The sequence below is a fragment of the Heterodontus francisci genome, chromosome 49 (genome assembly GCF_036365525.1).
Source record: "Heterodontus francisci isolate sHetFra1 chromosome 49, sHetFra1.hap1, whole genome shotgun sequence".
NCBI lineage: Eukaryota > Metazoa > Chordata > Chondrichthyes > Heterodontiformes > Heterodontidae > Heterodontus > Heterodontus francisci.
Window position 1 is genome coordinate 8,800,507 of NC_090419.1, and position 20,547 is coordinate 8,821,053.

Here is a 20,547-nt window from a genome sequence, read left to right on the forward strand (position 1 = left end):
TCTCTGCAACCTCCTCCAGCCCCTACAACCCTCCCTATCTCTGTAACCTCCTCCAGCCCCTACAACCCTCCCTATCTCTGTAACATCCTCCAGCCTCTACAACCCTCCCTATCTCTGTAACCTCCTCCAGCCCCTACAACCCTCCCTATCTCTGCAACCTCCTCCAGCCCGTCCGACCCTCCCTATCTCTGCAACCTCCTCCAGCCACTACAACCCTCCCTATCTCTAACCTCCTCCAGCCCCTATGACCCTCCCTATCTCTGTAACCTCCTCCAGCCCCTATGACCCTCCCTATCTCTGTAACCTCCTCCAGCCTCTACAACCCTCCCTATCTCTGTTACCTCCTCCAGCCTCTACAACCCTCCCTATCTCTGTAACCTACTCCAGCTCCTACATTCCTCCCTATCTCTGTAACCTCCTCCAGCCCCTACAACAATCCCTATCTCTGCAACCTCCTCCAGCCCGTCCGACCCTCCCTATCTCTGCAACCTCCTCCAGCCACTACAACCCTCCCTATCTCTAACCTCCTCCAGCCCCTATGACCCTCCCTATCTCTGTAACCTCCTCCAGCCCCTATGACCCTCCCTATCTCTGTAACCTCCTCCAGCCTCTACAACCCTCCCTATCTCTGTTACCTCCTCCAGCCTCTACAACCCTCCCTATCTCTGTAACCTACTCCAGCTCCTACATTCCTCCCTATCTCTGTAACCTCCTCCAGCCCCTACAACAATCCCTATGTCTGGAACCTCCTACAACCCTTCCTATCTTTGCAACGTCCTCCAGCCCCTACAACTCTCCTTATCTCTGTAACCTCCTCCAGCCTCTACAACCCTCCCTATCTCTGTAACCTCCTTCAGCCTCTACAACCCTCCCTATCTCTGTAACCTCCTCCAGTCCCGAATGACCCTCCCTATCTCTGCAACCTCCTACAGCCCTCCCTATCTTTGTAACCTCCTCCAGCCCCTGCAACAAACCCCATCTCTGCAACCTCCTCCAGTCCCTACAACCCTCCCTATCTCTGTAATCTCCACCAGCCCCTACAACCCTCCCTATCTCTGTAACCTCCTCCAGCCTCTACAACCCTCCCTATCTCTGTAACCTCCTCCAGTCCCCGATAACCGTCCCTATCTCTGTTACCTCCTCCAGCCTCTACAACCCTCCCTATCTCTGTAACCTCCTCCAGCCCCTACAACCCTCCCTATCTCTGTGTCCTCCTCCAGCCCCTATAACCCTCCCTTTCTCTGGAACCTCCTCCAGCCCCTTGACCCTCCCGATTATTGCAACCTCCTCCAGCCCCTACGACCCTCCCTATCTCTGTAACCTGCTCAAGCCCCTATGACCCTCCCGATCTCTGTAACTTCCTCCAGCCCCTATGACCCTCCCTATCTCTTAAACCTCCTCCAGCCTCTACAACCCTCCCTATCTCTGCAACCTCCTCCAGTCCCCGATAACCCTCCCCATCTCTGTAACCTCCTCCAGCCTCTACAACCCTCCCTATCTCTGTAACCTCCTCCAACCCCTACAACCCTCCCTATCACTGAAACCTCCTCCAGCTCCTCCAACCCTACCTATTTCCATAAACCCCTCCAGACCCTACAACCCTCCCTATCACTGAAACCTCCTTCAGTCTCGACAACCCTCCCTATCTCTGTAACCTCCTCCAGCCTGACAACACTCCGAGATCTCTGCCCTCCTCCAATTCCGCTCCACCATTGGCGGCCGTGCCTTCAGCTGCCTGGGGCCCTAAGCTCTGGAATTCCCTCCCTAAACCTCTCCACCTCACTCTCTCCTCCTTTCAGACCTCTTTGACCGAGCTTTTGGTCGCCCGTCCCTCATATCTCCTGATGTGGCTGGGGGTTAAATTTTGTTTGATAAGGCTCCAGTGAAACGCTTCGCGGATCTGGAAGTTGTTGATGGTTCCAGGCCTCTGTGGCACCCCAATGGTCACTGCATCCTTACCATTTCCTCCCTCCCATCCCCCTCGCTGACGACTGCCAACTTCTCTTTGACAGGACACTCACTTACCCTGCGGCTAATTGGCCATTAGTTGCACGAGCGGTAATTGTCACTGAAAGCCTCAGATATGATTAAATGATTCCGGAACATTCTGGGACATTACATCCGTCAGTTGACTCCTGTCGTCTGATTTAATTAGCTGAGCTCTCTCGCAGCATGACTGAAAACCACCAACGATGAAATCATTTTCTCGAAGGCAGAAAGGAGACTTGCATTGAGATAAACAACTTTCAGCGTGTGCACTGTGGTCAAGTGAGAAAGACAGCAAGCAAGATCCCACACACCGTGAGGTGATGAACTCCCAGATCATCTGTTATTTTAGTGATGTTGGTTGAGAGATAAATATCGGCCAACGGTGTCCTTGGGATCTTTCAGACCCCCCCCCCACTGAGAGGGCCTCGGGTTTAACGTCTCATCCTGAAAGACGGCACCTCTGACAGTGCGGCGCTCCCGCAGTACTGACCCTCCGACAGTGCGGCGCTCCCTCAGTACTGACCCTCCGACAATGCGGCGCTCCCTCAGTACTGGCCCTCCGACAGTGTGGCACTCCCTCAGTACTGACCCTCCGACAGTGTGGCACTCCCTCAGTACTGACCCTCCGACAGTGTGGCACTCCCTCAGTACTGATCCTCCGACAATGCGGCACTCCCTCAGTACTAACCCTCTGATGATGTGCTGCCCCTTCATTCAGTACTGGCAGTGGGGGAGGTGGGGGAGTTTCTGCAGGATGGAGCTCGACTCTCCGGCGTGGGACTTGAACCCATCAACTACTGACTCAGAGGTGAGAGTGAGACTGATTGAAACAAGGCAGATGGCAACAAATAAACTGCTCATGGCTCAGTAACTCATTTATTCGAGAGTGGAGACGGAACAGGTAATAGGGGCTGTACATCTGACAGGGCATTTCACAACCATACTACTGTCCAGCGGCAACAAGTAGCATTACACTGACTGAACACAAAACCCTGGTACAAAGTCACAGCGCAAATACTGGGGCATGGGGAAAGGCAATGGCCAGAAACTAAAGTAACTTTGCACAGTGGGAGTGAACGGGAAGGGGTTTGGTTCCATTGGGATTGTGTACAGTGGGAGTGAACGGGAAGGGGTTTGGGTCCATTGGGATTGTGTACAGTGGGAGTGAATGGGAAGGGGTTTGGGTCCATTGGGATTGTGTACAGTGGGAGTGAACGGGAAGGGGTTTGGGTCCATTGGGATTGTGTACAGTGGGAGTGAACGGGAAGGGGTTTGGGTCCATTGGGATTGTGTACAGTGGGAGTGAATGGGAAGGGGTTTGAGTCCATTGGGATTGTGTACAGTGGGAGTGACTGGGAAGGGGTTTGGGCCCATTGGGATTGTGTACAGTCGGAATGAATGGGAAGGGGTTTGGGTCCATTGGGATTGTGTACAGTGGGAGTGAACAGGAAGGGGTTTTTGTCCATTGGGATTGTGTACAATGGGATGAACGGGAAGGGGTTTGTGTTCATTGGGATTGTGTACAATGGGAGTGAATGGGAAGGAGTTTGGTCCATTGGGATTGTGTACAGTGGGAGTGAACGGGAAGGGGTTTGGGTCCATTGGGATTGTGTACAGTGGGAGTGAATGGGAGGGGTTTGGCTCCATTGGGATTGTGTACAGTGGGAGTGAATGGGAGGGTTTTGGGTCCATTGGGATTGTGTACAATGGGAGTGAACAGGCAGGGGTTTGTGTCCATAGGGATTGTGTACAATGGGAGTGAACAGGAAGTGGTTTGTGTCCATTGGGATTGTGTACAATGGGAGTGAACGGGAAGGCGTTTGTGTCCATTGGGATTGTCCACAATGGGAGTGAATGGGAAGGGGTTTGTGTCCATTGGGATTGTGTACAAATGGGAGTGAACGGGAAGGGTGTGAATGGGAAGGGTTTAGGTCCATTGGGATTGTTTTCAGTGGGAGTGAACAGGAAGGTGGTTGGGTCCATTGGGATAGTGTACAATGGGAGTGAATGGGAAGGGGTTTGGATCCGTTGGGATTGCGTACAGTGAGAGTGACTGGGAAGGGGTTTGGGTCCATTGGGTATGTGTACTGTGGGAGTGAACGGGAAGGGGTTTGGGTCCATTGGGATTGTGCATTGTGGGAGTGAACGGGAAGGGGTTTGGGTCCATTGGGATTGTGCATTGTGGGAGTGAACCAGAAGGGGTTTGGATCCATTGGGATTGTGTACAGTGAGAGTGACTGGGAAGGGGTTTGGATCCATTGGGATTGTGTACAGTGAGAGTGACTGGGAAGGGGTTTGGGTCCATTGGGATTGGGTACTGTGAGAGTGACTGGGAAGTGGTTTGTGTCCATTGGGATTGTGTACAATGGGAGTGAACGGGAAGGCGTTTGTGTCCATTGGAATTGTGTACAATGGGAGTGAACGGGAAGTGGTTCGTGTCCATTGGGATTGTGTACAGTGGGAGTGAACGGGAAGGCGTTTGTGTCCATTGGGATTGTGTACAATGGGAGTGAACGGGAAGTGGTTTGTGTCCATTGGGATTGTGTACAATAGGAGTGAACGGGAAGGGGTTTGTGTCCATTGGGATTGTGTACAATGGGAGTGAATGGGAAGGGTGTGAATGGGAAGGGTTTAGGTCCATTGGGATTGTTTTCAGTGGGAGTGAACAGGAAGGGGGTTGGGTCCATTTGGATTGTGTACAATGGGAGTGAACCGGAAGGGGTTTGTGTCCATTGGGATTATGTACAGTGGTAGTGAACGGGAAGGGGTTTGGCTCCATTGGGATTGTATACAGTTAGAGTGACTGGGAAGGGGTTTGGATCCATTGGGATTGGGTACTGTGAGGGTGACTGGGAAGGTGTTTGGGTCCACTGGGATTGTGTACTGTGGGAGTGAATGGGAAGGGGTTTGGATCCATTGGGATTGTGTACAGTGAGAGTGACTGGGAAGGTGTTTGGATCCATTAGGATTGTGTACAGTGAGAGTGACTGGGAAGGGGTTTGTGTCCATTGGGATTGTGTACAGTGGGAGTGAACGGGAAGGGGTTTGTGTCCATTGGGTGTGTGTAGAGTGGGAGTGAACAGGAAGGGGTTTACGTCCATTGGGATTGTGTATTGTGGGAGTGAATGAGAAAGGGTTTGGATCCATTGGGATTGTGTACTGTGGGAGTGACTGGGAAGGGGTTTGGGTCCATTGGGATTGTGTACAATGGGAGTGAACGGGAAAGGGGTTTGTGTCCATTGGGATTGTGTACAGTGGGAGTTAAAGGGAAAGGGGTTTGTGTCCATTGGGATTGTGTACAGTGGTAGTGAACGGGAAGGGTGTGAATGGGAAGGCTTTGGGTCCATTGGGCTGGTTTTCAGTGGGAGTGAACAGGAAGGGGGTTGGATCCATTGGGATTGTGTACAGTGTGAGTGAACGGGAAGGGGTTTGTGCCCATTGGGATTGCGTACAGTGGGAGTTAAAGGGAAAGTGGTTTGTGTCCATTGGGATTGTGTACAGTGGGAGTGACTGGGAAGGGGTTTGTGTCCATTTAGATTGTGTACAGTGGGAGTGAATGGGAAGGGGTTTGTGTCCATTGGGATTGTGTACAGTGGGAGTTAAAGGGAAAGTGGTTTGTGTCCATTGGGATTGTGTACAGTGGGAGTTCAAGGGAAAGGGGATTGTGTCCATTGGGATTGTGTACAGTGGGAGTGAACGGGTAAGGGGTTTGTGTCCATTGGGATTGTGTACAATGGGAGTGTATGGGAAGGGGTTTGTGTCCATTGGGATTGTGTTCAATGGGAGTGAATGGGAAGGGGTTTGTGTCCATTGGGATTGTGTACATTGGGAGTGAACGGATAAGGGGTTTGTGTCCATTGGGATTGTGTACAATGGGAGTGAATGGGAAGGGGTTTGTGTCCATTGGGATTGAGTTCAATGGGAGTGAATGGGAAGGGGTTTGTGTCCATTGGGATTGCGTGCAGTGAGAGTGACTGGGAAGGGGTTTGGGTCCATTGGGATTGTGTACAGTGGGAGTGAACGGGAAGGGGTTTGTGTCCATTGGGATTATGTACAGTGGTAGTGAACGGGAAGGGGTTTGGCTCCATTGGGATTGTGTATTGTGGGAGTGAACGGGAAGGGGTTTGGATCCATTAGGATTGTATACAGTTAGAGTCACTGGGAAGGGGTTTGGATCCATTGGGATTGGGTACTGTGAGAGTGACTGGGAAGGTGTTTGGGTCCACTGGGATTGTGTACTGTGGGAGTGAATGGGAAGGGGTTTGGATCCATTGGGATTGTGTACAGTGAGAGTGACTGGGAAGGGGTTTGGGTCCATTGGTATTGTGTAGAGTGGAAGTGAATGGGAAGGGGTTTGGGTCCAGTGGGATTGTGTACAGTGGGAGTGAATGGGAAGGGGTTTGTGCCCATTGGGATTGTGTACAGTGGGAGTGAACGGGAAAGGGGTTTGTGTCCATTGGGATTGTGTACAGTGGGAGTTAAAGGGAAAGGGGTTTGTGTCCATTGGGATTGTGTACAGTGGGAGTGAACGGGAAGGGTGTGAATGGGAAGGCTTTGGGTCCATTGGGATTGTTTTCAGTGGGAGTGAACAGGAAGGGGGTTGGATCCATTGGGATTGTGTACAATGGGAGTTAACGGGAAAGGGGTTTGTGTCCATTGGGATTGTGTACAGTGGGAGTTAAAGGGAAAGGGGTTTGTGTCCATTGGGATTGTGTACAGTGGGAGTGAACGGGAAGGGTGTGAATGGGAAGGCTTTGGGTCCATTGGGATTGTTTTCAGTGGGAGTGAACAGGAAGGGGGTTGGATCCATTGGGATTGTGTACAATGGGAGTTAACGGGAAAGGGGTTTGTGTCCATTGGGATTGTGTACAGTGGGAGTTAAAGGGAAAGGGGTTTGTGTCCATTGGGATTGTGTACAGTGGGAGTGAACGGGAAGGGTGTGAATGGGAAGGCTTTGGGTCCATTGGGATTGTTTTCAGTGGGAGTGAACAGGAAGGGGGTTGGATCCATTGGGATTGTGTACAATGGGAGTTAACGGGAAAGGGGTTTGTGTCCATTGGGATTGTGTACAGTGGGAGTTAAAGGGAAAGGGGTTTGTGTCCATTGGGATTGTGTACAGTGGGAGTTAAAGGGAAAGGGGTTTGGGTCCATTGGGATTGTGTACAATGGGAGTGAACGGGAAAGGGGTTTGTGTCCATTGGGATTGTGTACAGTGGGAGTTAAAGGGAAAGGGGTTTGTGTCCATTGGGATTGTGTACAGTGGGAGTGAACGGGAAGGGTGTGAATGGGAAGGCTTTGGGTCCATTGGGATTGTTTTCAGTGGGAGTGAACAGGAAGGGGGTTGGATCCATTGGGATTGTGTACAATGGGAGTTAACGGGAAAGTGGTTTGTGTCCATTGGGATTGTGTACAGTGGGAGTTAAAGGGAAAGTGGTTTGTGTCCATTGGGATTGTGTACAGTGGGAGTGAACGGGAAGGGGTTTGTGCCCATTTGGATTGTGTACAATGGGAGTGAACGGGAAAGGGGTTTGTGTCCATTGGGATTGTGTACAGTGGGAGTTAAAGGGAAAGTGGTTTGTGTCCATTGGGATTGTGTACAGTGGGAGTTCAAGGGAAAGGGGATTGTGTCCATTGGGATTGTGTACAGTGGGAGTGAACGGGAAGGGTGTGAATGGGAAGGGCTTGGGTCCATTGGGATTGTTTTCAGTGGGAGTGAACAGGAAGGGGGTTGGATCCATTGGGATTGTGTACAGTGGGAGTGAATGGGAAGGGGTTTGTGCCCATTGGGATTGTGTACAGTGGGAGTGAACGGGAAGGGTGTGAATGGGAAGGGCTTGGGTCCATTGGGATTGTTTTCAGTGGGAGTTCAAGGGAAAGGGGATTGTGTCCATTGGGATTGTGTACAGTGGGAGTGAACGGGAAGGGTGTGAATGGGAAGGGCTTGGGTCCATTGGGATTGTTTTCAGTGGGAGTGAACAGGAAGGGGGTTGGATCCATTGGGATTGTGTACAGTGGGAGTGAATGGGAAGGGGTTTGTGCCCATTGGGATTGTGTACAATGGGAGTGAACGGGAAAGGGGTTTGTGTCCATTGGGATTGTGTACAGTGGGAGTGAACGGGAAGGGTGTGAATGGGAAGGGCTTGGGTCCATTGGGATTGTTTTCAGTGGGAGTGAACAGGAAGGGGGTTGGATCCATTGGGATTGTGTACAGTGGGAGTGAATGGGAAGGGGTTTGGCTCCATTGGGATTGTGTACAGTGGGAGTGAATGGGAAGGGGTTTGGGTCCATTGGGATTGTTTTCAGTGGGAGTGAACAGGAAGGGAGTTGGATCCATTGGGATTGTGTACAGTGGGAGTGAATGGGAAGGGGTTTGTGTCCATTGGGATTGTGTGCAGTGGGAGTTAAAGGGAAAGTGGTTTGTGTCCATTGGGATTGTGTACAGTGGGAGTTCAAGGGAAAGGGGATTGTGTCCATTGGGATTGTGTACAATGGGAGTGAACGGGAAGGGTGTGAATGGGAAGGGTTTGGGTCCATTGGGATTGTTTTCAGTGGGAGTGAACAGGAAGGGGGTTGGATCCATTGGGATTGTGGACAGTGGGAGTGAATGAGAAGGAGTTTGTGTCCATTAGGATTGTGTACAATGGGAGTGAACGGGAAGGGGTTTGTGTCCATTGGGATTGTGTACAGTGGGAGTGAATGGGAAGGGGTTTGTGTCCATTGGGATTGTGTACAATGGGAGTGAATGGGAAGGGGTTTGTGTCCATTGGGAATGTGTTCACTGGGAGTGAATGAGAAGGAGTTTGTGTCCATTGGGATTGTGTTCAATGGGAGTGAACGGGAAGGGGTTTGTACTGTTCCCAGTTAAATGTTCCCATTGTCAGTCTCTAATTTCGCTATCTGTGTGGTGCTTTGCTCTTGGCTCTTGGCCACCCGCAGGATTTGGTGGCTCTGCCGGCATGCCTCTATGGCCGAATAGCCCAGCCGCCAGCTATGGCTTCCCCACCAAGAATGGTGTGAGACAGGGAGAAGTAACCCACCAACATCCGAGGCCATGGCCAGGGGACTGAAGCCTCCGGGAGAGGATGCTGGTGGGGTGGGGGGAAGGTGAGCTGCAGAGCCAGACAGGAGGGAATCAAATGAATATTTGCACATCTGCTAAATCACGTCAGGTCCAAAGTCCAGACTGGCTTAAGCATTCTGTCTCCCTGCCTATCCAGCTATGTTGCGGTTGTCGGGCTCCCTCCCCTCTCCCTGTTTTACTCCTCCCTTTGCCTGTGATGTCAGGCACCCTCCTCCTCAATCCCTGCCTTATCTGGGCACTTTTATCTTGCATTGCCATTCTCTCCCTCTCTCCTCGCTGGCTTCCTTCTCCGCCCCCGGGCAGCCTCATTCGATCGAAGGATGATGGGCCTGGGTGTGTGCTCCCTCTACCTTGCCACCTGCATCGCCCTCAGCTCCTTCGAGGCAGCCAAGAGTAAGGTAAGCCACGTTAAAACACACGCAAGAACAGGGGGAGAAGCCTGGCTCCGACTGCAGCATGCCCTTGAGTCAAAATCTGCAGGGCTGTGCATCTGTCTTCCATTTGCACCAAACTGCTGATCAATGGCTGCTGTCCACAGTTCTGAAATGTACAGGCTGTTATCTCCTGCCAAAATGATCATTTATATTTCCTCTGCTTCATACTTATAATGCATCACAGATTCTGCTACCATCTCTCTCTCTCTCTGCCTGCCTCAATTCCTCTGTCTGTCTCTTTCCCTCTGCCTTTCTCCCTCCCCCCCCCTCTCTCTCTCTCACACACTGTCTCTCTCCCTTTCTGTCTGTCTTTCCCTCTATCTCTGCCTCTCCCCTTGTCTATCCTCTCCCTCTCTACTTCATCTCTCTGTCTCTTTTTCCATCTCTCCTTTCTTTATCTCTTTCCCTCTCTCTGCCTCTGTCTCTCTCCATCTCCTCTGCCTCCTCTCTCTCTCTCTCTTTCCCTCTGTCTCTCACAGTCTCTCTCTCTCCCTTTCCGTCTGTCTTTCCCTCTCTGTCTCTGCCTCTCCCCTTGTCTGTCCTCTACCTCTCTGCTTCATCTCTCTCTTTTTCCATCTCTCCTTTATCTCTTTCCCTCTCACTGCCTCCTCTCTCTCTCTTTCCCTCTGTCTCTCAGCCCTTCTATACACATGCAACTCGACTTGCAGCTATTTTCAGAGGGATTTCAACTGCAAATTCCAGAGAGAAGGTGGCAAGAAATGTCGAACACTTTAGGCATTTTTTTTTTCTAGAAAGAATCTCTGGTCATATCACAGCACAATGGCGAGGGTCCCGTTTAAGGCGTTTGACAGGTGCCTATTCATCCTTGTTTAAAATGCTGGAGAAAATTTTGCATGTTTTGTCTAACATTACAAAAGAGATCGATCAAAACCCAGCCTCAAAAATTTCCAATTAAGGAATTTGACCCTTTGCCAATCGATTGAAACATCGAGTGAGATGGAACACTGCGAAATAGAAAAAAGAATTATTCCATAATTCCGATTTGTTTAATTGCTTTGGTGTTTTGTTTCCCTATTTTTCCCATAAGAGTAATTCAACAGCATCAGTCAATGAAATGAAAACTGCATGATGCTTTAATGGGAGTGGAAATGGGTTGCAAACTGCTTGATTAAAAAAGAATATTTTTTGAAGCTTTGAGTCTCTCTGTATCACAATTACCCTGCTTGTTTATCACTGCCTTCCTGCCTCTCTATTTGTCTTTCTATCTCTCTCCTGTCACCCACTATCTTGCTCTCCTCTTAAACACTGCCTGGCATCCCGACACCCACCGTATCTCTGTCTCTCATCTGTCTCTCCCACCCACCGCCACCCCCCCCCCCCCACCCCCGCCGCCCCCTCTCTCTCTGGCTCTCCCTCTATTTCTCGCTGTCTGTCTCTGTGTATCTCTCTCTCTGTCCCACTCTCTCTCTCAGACCCTCTACATCCCTCTATTTGGGCGTATTTTCTGGTTTCTTTACTGCCTCCCCCCAGCCCTGAACCAATCAAAGATTGAAAACCCCGTACTGTACCTGTCCTGGGAGTGTTTGATGGGGGATAGTGTAGAGGGAGCTTTACTCTGTATCTAACCCCCGTGCTGTACCTGTCCTGGGAGTGTTTGATGGGGACAGTGTAGAGGGAGCTTTACTCTGTATCAAACCCCCGTACTGTACCTGTCCTGGGGAGTGTTTGATGGGGACAGTGTAGAGGGAGCTTTACTCTGTATCAAACCCCCGTACTGTACCTGTCCTGGGGAGTGTTTGATGGGGACAGTGTAGAGGGAGCTTTACTCTGTATCAAACCCCCGTACTGTACCTGTCCTGGGAGTGTTTGATGGGGACAGTGTAGAGGGAGCTTTACTCTGTATCAAACCCCCATACTGTCCCTGTCCTGGGAGTGTTTGATGGGGACAGTGTAGAGGGAGCTTTACTCTGTATCAAACCCCCATACTGTCCCTGTCCTGGGAGTGTTTGATGGGGACAGTGTCGAGGGAGCTTTACTCTGTATCTAACCCCCGTACTGTCCCTGTCCTGGGGAGTGTTTGATGGGGACAGTGTAGAGGGAGCTTTACTCTGTATCAAACCCCCGTGCTGTCCCTGTCCTGGGGAGTGTTTGGTTCTGATTCCAGGTGAACGAGGGAATGTAATCGTGTCCTCTTCAGCACTCAAGCCGATCAAAAATGTAAATTCTTGGACTAACAGTTCCGGGAATGGGAAGGAAATCTTCCCGGCTGTCAAAGGGTTAATGGCCAGGCATTGCAGCTCACACCTTGGGTAAACATAATTAAAAAAGATGGATTTGTTTTTTTTCCAGTACCTTCCGGTACATTCTGCTCGGGCTTGCGAGAGAAAGCGAGACACCCGGAGAAAATTAGTCACGTATTGCTAATGGAAAATGGAGAGAAATATTTGATTAAGCCCTTGAACTCTGATTTCATTACCTGCCTTCCTGTCTGTTTCTGTTAATACAACGGCAACTGGTTTGGACAAGCGGCTATTTTTCAGCGACACATCGAATGTTACAGCGCAGTCGGAGGCCATTCAGCCCTTTGTGCCTGTGCTGGCTCTTTGAAAGTGCGATCCAAATAATTCCACTCCCCTCCTGCTCTATCTCAATATCCCTGTAAATTTTTCCTCCTCCTGTATTTCCCCAACTCCCCTTTTGAAAGTTACTATTGAATCTGCTTCCACCGCCCTTTCAGGCAGCGCGTTCCAGATCACAACAACTCACTGCGTCAAAACAAATTCTCCTCCTCTCCCCCCTCTGGTTCTTTTCCCCGATTATCTTCAATCTGTGTCCCTCTGGTTACCGACCCTCCCGCCACTTTCGGTCCGTCTTGCAAATTCTTAATTAATATTCTAACACTGCTCATTAATACTTCAGTTCTCCATTGGGTTGTTCAGTTCTTCCCCGTTAAATGAAATAACTGACACGGAATCTGTCCCCCCGACAGGCATCCGACGTCGCGCCGTCCGCCCCCTCCCCGCCCCCCCCCCTTTCTCGAGTGCCCAGTCGCGATTGTCGGAAGGGTATTCGACCACAGGGTGCATCGCAGGCTGCACTCAGTTCCGCCCTTGCCCTGATTTCCACACACTCACACGGTCGGGCCAGTCGGTGATTCGGAACAGGGTGCCCCGGGGCAACCAACCCCCTGCCTCCACAATATCACCCCCCCCAACCCCAGGTCCAAGCAGCCGGCGGAGATCCTCAGCACAGACTGGGCGACCCACCGGGGCCATTTTTGCGCGCGCTCACGTAGCCCACCCGAGGACGTTGCCTAACACAGCCCAACTTTAAGTCAACAGGCAGTGAAGGAACAGGCGAAACAGTTCCAAGTCAGGATGGTGTGTGACTTGGAGGGGAACTTGCAGGTGGTGATGTTCCCATGCGTCTGCTGCCCTTGTCCTTCTAGTTGGTAGAGGTCACGGGTTTGGAAGGTGCTGTCTAAGGAGCCTTGGTGCGTTGCTGCAGTGCATCTTGTAGATGGTACACACTGCTGTCACTGTGCGTCGGTGGGAGATGCTTAGGGCTCATTTTGGATGTTTTTCTTCTCAAATTAAAGCACTTATTGAATTCACATTCCCTTTCTGGAATAAACAAAAACTCACATTTATATAGTGCCTTTAACGTACTAACATATAAACCCTGCCCCCCGTCAAGGTGCTTCACAGGAGTGTAAATCAGACAGAATTTCACCCAGACGAGATATCGGGGACGGGCGACCAAAAGCTCGGTCAAAGAGGTCGGTTTTAAGCAGCGTCTTAAAGGAGGAGAGAGAGAGGCGGAGAGGTTTAGGGAGGGAATTCCAGAGCTCAGGGCCCCAGGCAGCTGAAGGCACGGCCGCCAATGGTGGAGCGATGGGAATCGGGGGATGATCAAGAGGCCGGAATTGGAGGAGGGCAGAGATCTCGGAGGGTCGTAGGGGCTGGAGGAGGTTGCAGAGATAGGGAGGGTTGTAGGGTCTGGAGGAGGTTACAGAGATAGGGAGGGTTGTAGGGGCTGGAGGAGGTTAGAGAGATCGGGTGTTTTGTAGGGACTGGAGGAGGTTTCAGAGATAGGGAGGGTTGTCGGGATGGAGGAGGTTACAGAGATAGGGAGGGTTGTCGGGATGGAGCAGGTTACAGAGATAGGGAGGGTTGTCGGGGCTGGAGGAGGTTACAGAGATAGGGAGGGTTGTAGGGGCTGGAGGAGGTTACAGAGAGAGGGAGGGTTGTAGGGGCTGGAGGAGGTTACAGAGATAGGGAGGGTTGCAGGGGCTGGAGGAGGTTACAGAGATAGGGAGGGTTGTAGGGGCTGGAGGAGGTTACAGAGATAGGGAGGGTTGTCGGGGCTGGAGGAGGTTACAGAGATAGGGAGTGTTGTAGGGGCTGGAGGAGGTTACAGAGATAGGGAGGGTTGTAGGGGCTGGAGGAGGTTACAGAGATAGGGAGGGTTGTAGGGGCTGGAGGAGGTTACAGAGATAGGGAGGGTTGGAGGGGCTGGAGGAGGTTACAGAGATAGGGAGGGTTGTAGGGACTGGAGGAGGTTACAGAGATAGGGAGGGTTGCAGGGCTGGCGGAGGTTACAGAGATAGGGAGGGTTGTAGGGGCTGGAGGAGGTTACAGAGATAGGGAGGGTTGTAGGGGCTGGAGGAGGTTACAGAGATAGGGAGGGATTGTAGGGGCTGGAGGAGGTTACAGAGATAGGGAGGGTTGTAGGGGCTGGAGGAGGTTACAGAGATAGGGAGGGTTGTAGGGGCTGGAGGAGGTTACAGAGATAGGGAGGGTTGTAGGGGCTGGAGGAGGTTACAGAGATAGGGAGGGTTGTAGGGGCTGGAGGAGGTTACAGAGATAGGGAGGGTTGTAGGGCTGGAGGAGGTTACAGAGATAGGGAGGGGTTGTAGGGGCTGGAGGAGGTTACAGAGATAGGGAGGATTGTAGGGGCTGGAGGAGGTTACAGAGATAGGGAGGGTTGTAGTGGCTGGAGGAGGTTACAGAGATAGGGAGGGTTGTCGGGGCTGGAGGAGGTTACAGAGATAGGGAGGGGTTGTAGGGGCTGGAGGAGGTTACAGAGATAGGGAGTGTTGTAGGGGCTGGAGGAGGTTGCAGAGATAGGAAATGTTGTAGGGGCTGGAGGAGGTTACAGAGATAGCGAGTGTTGTAGGGGCTGGAGGAGGTTACAAAGATAGGGAGGGTTGTAGTGGCTGGAGGAGGTTACAGAGATAGGGAGGGTTGTAGGGGCTGGAGGAGTTTACAGAGATTGGGAGGGTTGCAGGGGCTGGAGGAGGTTACAGAGATAGGGAGGGTTGCAGAGAGCTGGAGGAGGTTACAGAGATAGGGAGGGTTGCAGGGGCTGGAGGAGGTTACAGAGATAGGGAGTGTTGTAGGGGCTGGAGGAGGTTACAGAGATAGGGAGGGTTGTAGGGGCTGGAGGAGGTTACAGAGATCGGGAGGGTTGTCTGGGCTGGAGAAGGTTACAGAGATAGGGAGAGTTGTAGGGGCTGGAGGAGGTTACAGAGATAGGGAGGGTTGTAGGGGCTGGAGGAGGTTACAGAGATAGGGAGGGTTGTCTGGGCTGGAGAAGGTTACAGAGATAGGGAGGGTTGTAGGGGACTGGAGGAGGTTACAGAGATAGGGAGAGTTGTAGGGGCTGGAGGAGGTTACAGAGATAGGGAGGGTTGTAGGGGCTGGAGAAGGTTGCAGAGATAGGGAGGGTTGTCTGGGCTGGAGGAGGTTACAGAGATAGGGAGGGTTGTAGGGGCTGGAGGAGGTTGCAGAGATAGGGAGGGTTGTCTGGGCTGGAGGAGGTTACAGAGATAGGGAGGGTTGTAGGGGCTGGAGGAGGTTACAGAGATAGGGAGGGTTGTAGGGGCTGGAGGAGGTTGCAGAGATAGGGAGGGTTGTAGGGGCTGGAGAAGGTTGCAGAGATAGGGAGGGTTGTCTGGGCTGGAGGAGGTTACAGAGATAGGGAGGGTTGTCGGGGCTGGAGGAGGTTACAGAGATAGGGAGGGTTGTAGGGGCTGGAGAAGGTTGCAGAGATAGGGAGGGTTGTCTGGGCTGGAGGAGGTTACAGAGATAGGGAGGGTTGTAGTGGCTGGAGGAGGTTGCAGAGATAGGGAGGGTTGTCTGGGCTGGAGGAGGTTACAGAGATAGGGAGGGTTGTCTGGGCTGGAGAAGGTTACAGAGATAGGGAGGGTTGTAAGAGGTTACAGAGATAGGGAGCAGGGCGAGGGGCCATGGAGGGATTTGAACACGAGGATGTGAATTTTAGGAGGTGTTGCTGTACTGGGAGCCAATGTAGATCATTAAGCACAAGGGGTGACGGGGGGAACGGGACTCGGTGCGAGTTAGGACACGGGGGCAGCAGAGTTTTGGAGTCTCGGAGACTGGGCAGGAGAGCTCCAGATTAGACGGGTCTGGAGGTGACCAAGGCACAGGTGAGGGTTTCAGCAGACAATCAGCTGTGGCAGGGGTCGAGAATCAGACGAAAAATGTCACTTTTTTTGCTTGAGACAACCTTTAAGTATAAAAGCGGAAACCAGGGAATCTGACTCCTTCACATCGAGATACAACACAAATGTCAAAAGCATACACTAGGGGAAACAGGAGGAGGCCATTCAGCCCCTCTCCAGCCTGCTACACAGGGTGATTATTACACAGCAGGGGCATAAATAATGCACCGAATTGAATTTCCATAGTCTCACACACCACCTCAGGCTGCTGCCAATCAAGGAGTGGTCACGGCTGTAATGTAGGAACGTGCGCACAGCAAGATCCCACAAGCAGCAATGTGATGAATGCCCCGGATCATCATTTTTTGTTTGGTGATGTTGGTTGATGGATAAATATTGGGGTCCCAGGACACCGGGGGGACCTCCCTCCCCCCAGCCCTGCCTCCCTTCTTCCAATAGTGACCGTGGGATCTTTTACATCCACCTGAGAGGGCAGACGGGGGCCTCGGGTTTAACGTCTCATCCTGAAAGACGGCCCCTTCGACAGTGCGGCACTCCCCCAGTACTGACCCTCCGACAGTGCGGCGCTCCCTCAGTACTGACCCTCCGACAGTGCGGTGCTCCCTCAGTACTGACCCTCCGACAGTGCGGTGCTCCCTCAGTACTGACCCTCCGACAGTGCGGAGCTCCCTCAGTACTGACCCTCCGACAATGCGGCACTCCCTCAGAACTGACCCTCCGACAGTGCGGCGCTCCCTCAGTACTGACCCTCCGACAGTGCGGAGCTCCCTCAGTACTGACCCTCCGACAGTGCGGAGCTCCCTCAGTACTGACCCTCCGACAGTGCAGTGCTCCCTCATTACTGACCCTCTGACAGTGCAGCGCTCCCTCATTACTGACCCTCTGACAGTGCAGCACTCCCTCAGTACTGACCCCTTCCTCAGTACTGGCCCTGGGGGGTGGGGGATGGGGGTCAGTGTCGTGCCTGGTTTTCGAGTCTCTTGGTTGGGTGCTCTGACTCAGAGGCGAGGGTGAGTGCCGCTGAAATGAGCATCTAAGTGGCGATGATAACAGTGAGTCCCAGATTCCATGGCTACAGTTGCTTTGGTTTCCAAGGAGGTTGGAACAGCCAATCATGCTGGGCGAGATTGACCCTATAATTTATTTGTTTGTCAATTGATCTGCTTGCTGCTGAAATCAAAGTCCCTTTCCTGCATCCCGTCTGTTCAGAGCAGGTTGCCTGGTGACCAGAAAAGTGCGACCCTTTCGTAAGCTACAGATTTAACCCCTGGGCTGCTGCAGCCCTTTAAATACTGCAGCCCGGGGGAGTGAGGGTGTTTCGTGATTTAAAGGCTTATCTTTACCCACTGGTCAGGTCCCTTTGTTATCAAGACACCTGCTCTGCATTTACACAGCCTCTTGACCTTTCTGCATGAGCCGTTAAACCTATGGTGCTCCCTCAGTACTGACCCTCCGACAGTGCGGCGCTCCCTCAGTACTGACCCTCCGACAGTGCGGCGCTCCCTCAGTACTGACCCTCCGACAGTGCGGCGCTCTCTCAGTACTGACCCTCCGACAGTGCGGCGCTCTCTCAGTACTGACCCTCCGACAGTGCGGCACTCCCTCAGTACTGACCCTCCGACAGTGCGGCGCTCCCTCAGTACTGACCCTCCGACAGTGCGGCGCTCCCTCAGTACTGACCCTCCGACAGTGCGGCACTCCCTCAGTACTGACCCTCCGACAGTGCGGCGCTCCCTCAGTACTGACCCTCCGACAGTGCGGCGCTCCCTCAGTACTGACCCTCCGACAGTGCGGCGCTCCCTCAGTACTGACCCTCCGACACTGCGACACTCCTGGCTCGGGGTGGGGTGGGACATTCTTGGATTTTCTACTCTCCTCCACTGCTCTCTCCCTCCTCTGCTGAAGGGGAGCTGCTTCCACTCTCTAACTCTCTCTCTCTCTCTCTCTCCTTTAGACGCTGGCGGCCGTCTCGAGGGTCTCGGCAGACGAGGAGCCCGGAGTGGTCGTGGCCAGGTACCGCCGGGATGCGCTGCCCTACGAGGGGGAGATGTTCGCCTACCCGCCGAGCGATACCGGCCTCAACGAGGCCTACTACCCCAAGCTGGCGAGCGAGGCCGCCCTGGCCCGGCTGGGCCTCGGGCCCAGGGAGCGGGAGCAGATGGAGAGGCTGGGCCTGGCGCTGAGCGGGGCCGAGAAGCCGGCCAGGTTGGGGCCGGAGGGCGACGAGAGACTGGGCCAGGCCCTGCAGCAGCTGATGGAGGACAGCCGGCGGCGTGACCAGGAGGCGGCCTACTTGTCCAACCTGCTGCGGGCCTGGAACGAGCTGAGCCAGCCCGAGGCCTACCCGGCCGAGGCCGACCCCCGCGACAGCTACCCCGACTACGACGAGCTGGCGCCCGTCAGGCAGGCCGCCAACCGCCGGCCCCCCGAGCTGGGTCGCTATGGCAACCGGGAGGCGGCCTACAACACGCCCGCGAGGCCTGACCTGGAGGAGCCGACGGACGGAGGCAGGGAGGTGCAGGAGCAGGTCATGCGCTACCTGGTGGGCCGCATCCTGGCCGACATGGACGCCAACGCCGACTACCCCAGGCCACCCAGGCTGGTCAAGCGCGACCTCCGCTCCCTGGCCGAGCCAAGGCCCAAGGCCTACGCGGGGGCCAGGCGGGTGAGGAGGGCCCTGGACAAGGGCGCGGGCCGAGCCAACCTGGTCCGGGTCAAGCGGCTGGGCAGCGGTGCTGAGGGCGAGGGGGAGGAAGAGGAGAATGAGGTGGTGGAGGAGGACGATGTGGACAACTACCTCGTCCAAGCCCCCAACGAGGCCCAGGTGCCTGTGAGCCTCCAGCGGATGAAGAGAATAGACGGGCAGTTCCAAGAGCCGGGCACGCCCGCCCGAAGCAGGCGCTACGCCAGCTACCAGGGGCCAGAGCACGTCATCAGGTTCCTGCCCGATTAAGCTCTGCCAACAAGCTCTGAAAAAAAAATGTCAAATGGCGAATTAAAACAAAAATCAAGGGGTGGGGAGGGGAGTTGAGGTGCTCCCAAATCTTTAATGGAGGCAATTTGTATCTGGTTCTGTGTTTTCCAGTTCATCTCTGTCCTGTGATACTGGCTATTCCACCGCAGAACCTCACGGTCGAATAGTCCCGCGTGCTCACACCATCTTGTGTACAGTGATGTTTGTTATAAATAAAGTGAGCTGCTGCATTCGCACTTGACACTGTTTCAGCTGTGATCCTTTCGTTCCGTCTCGCTTTGCGGCACGTGGTTCGGGGGTTGGGAGAGGGGACGGCGGCCCCCAAGGGTTCAAAGATCTACCAGAAACGGCACCGGGCGTTGAAGAGCTCGATGGGGCAAGACTGCGGATACTTGTCCCCTTGAGTGTAGAAGGTCGAGGTGGGGGGGGGGGGGGGAGGGAGATGATACAGGAGTTTGAAGCGTTTAAAATGAATCGATCGGGTCAATACAGAGAAACTATTTCCTCTGGGGAGGGCAGAGTCTAGAACGAGGGGCAGGACCTTAAAGTTAGAGCCAGGCTGTTAAAATACAGATCAGCCGTAACCTAACTGAGTGGGGTAGCAGGCTCAAGGGCTGAATGGCCTCCCGTTCCTGTGTAACCGGCTCGAGTGCGGCGCTCCCTCAGTACTGACCCTCAGTATCTATCTACTCTTGTCCAGGCCACTCATGATTTTGAATGCCTCCATCAAATCACCTCTCAGCCTTCTCTTCAAGGAAAACAGTCCTAACTTTTTTTTTTAAGAAAAGAAAAATTAGAATTAGAATTAGAACATTACAGCGCAGTACAGGCCCTTCGGCCCTCGATGTTGCGCCGACCTGTGAAACCATCTGACCTACACTATTCCATTTTCATCCATATGTCTATCCAATGACCACTTAAATGCCCTTAAAGTTGGCGAGTCTACTACTGTTGCAGGCAGGGCGTTCCACGCCCCTACTACTCTCTGAGTAAAGAAACTACCTCTGACATCTGTCCTATATCTATCACCCTCAACTTAAAGCTATGTCCCCTCGTGTTTGCCATCACCATCCGAGGAAAAAGACTCTCACTATCCACCCTGTCCAACCCTCTGATTATCTTATATGTCTCTATTAAGTCACCTCTCCTCCTCCTTCTCTCCAACGAAAACAACCTCAAGTCCCTCAGCCTTTCCTCGTAAGACCTTCCCTCCATACCAGGCAACATCCTAGTAAATCTCCTCTGCACCCTTTCCAAAGCTTCGACATCCTTCCTATAATGCGGTGACCAGAACTGCATGCAATACTCCAGGTGCGGTCTCACCAGAGTTTTGTACAGCTGCAGCATGACCTCGTGGCTCCGAAACTCGATCCCCCTACTAATAAAAGCTAACACACCATATGCCTTCTTAACAGCCCTATTAACCTGGGTGGCAACTTTCAGGGATTTATGCACCTGGACACCAAGATCTCTCTGTTCATCTACACTACCAAGAATCTTCCCATTAGCCCAGTACTCTGCATTCCTGTTACTCCTTCCAAAGTGAATCACCTCACACTTTTCCGCATTAAACTCCATTTGCCATCTCTCAGCCCAGCTCTGCAGCCTATCTATGTCCCTC

General features: G+C 52.9%; 1 protein-coding gene across 1 annotated transcript; it reads left to right on the top strand.

Annotated features, from left to right (window-relative positions):
- The first annotated feature begins 9,356 nt into the window (after window positions 1–9,356).
- pcsk1nl (proprotein convertase subtilisin/kexin type 1 inhibitor, like) lies at window positions 9,357–19,119 on the top strand. Its single transcript, XM_068024141.1, has 2 exons — window positions 9,357–9,468; window positions 17,907–19,119. The coding sequence occupies exons 1-2, from the start codon at window positions 9,391–9,393 to the stop codon at window positions 18,903–18,905; spliced, it is 1,077 nt and encodes a 358-aa protein (XP_067880242.1). The 5' UTR covers window positions 9,357–9,390; the 3' UTR covers window positions 18,906–19,119.
- The last annotated feature ends 1,428 nt before the right edge of the window (window positions 19,120–20,547 follow it).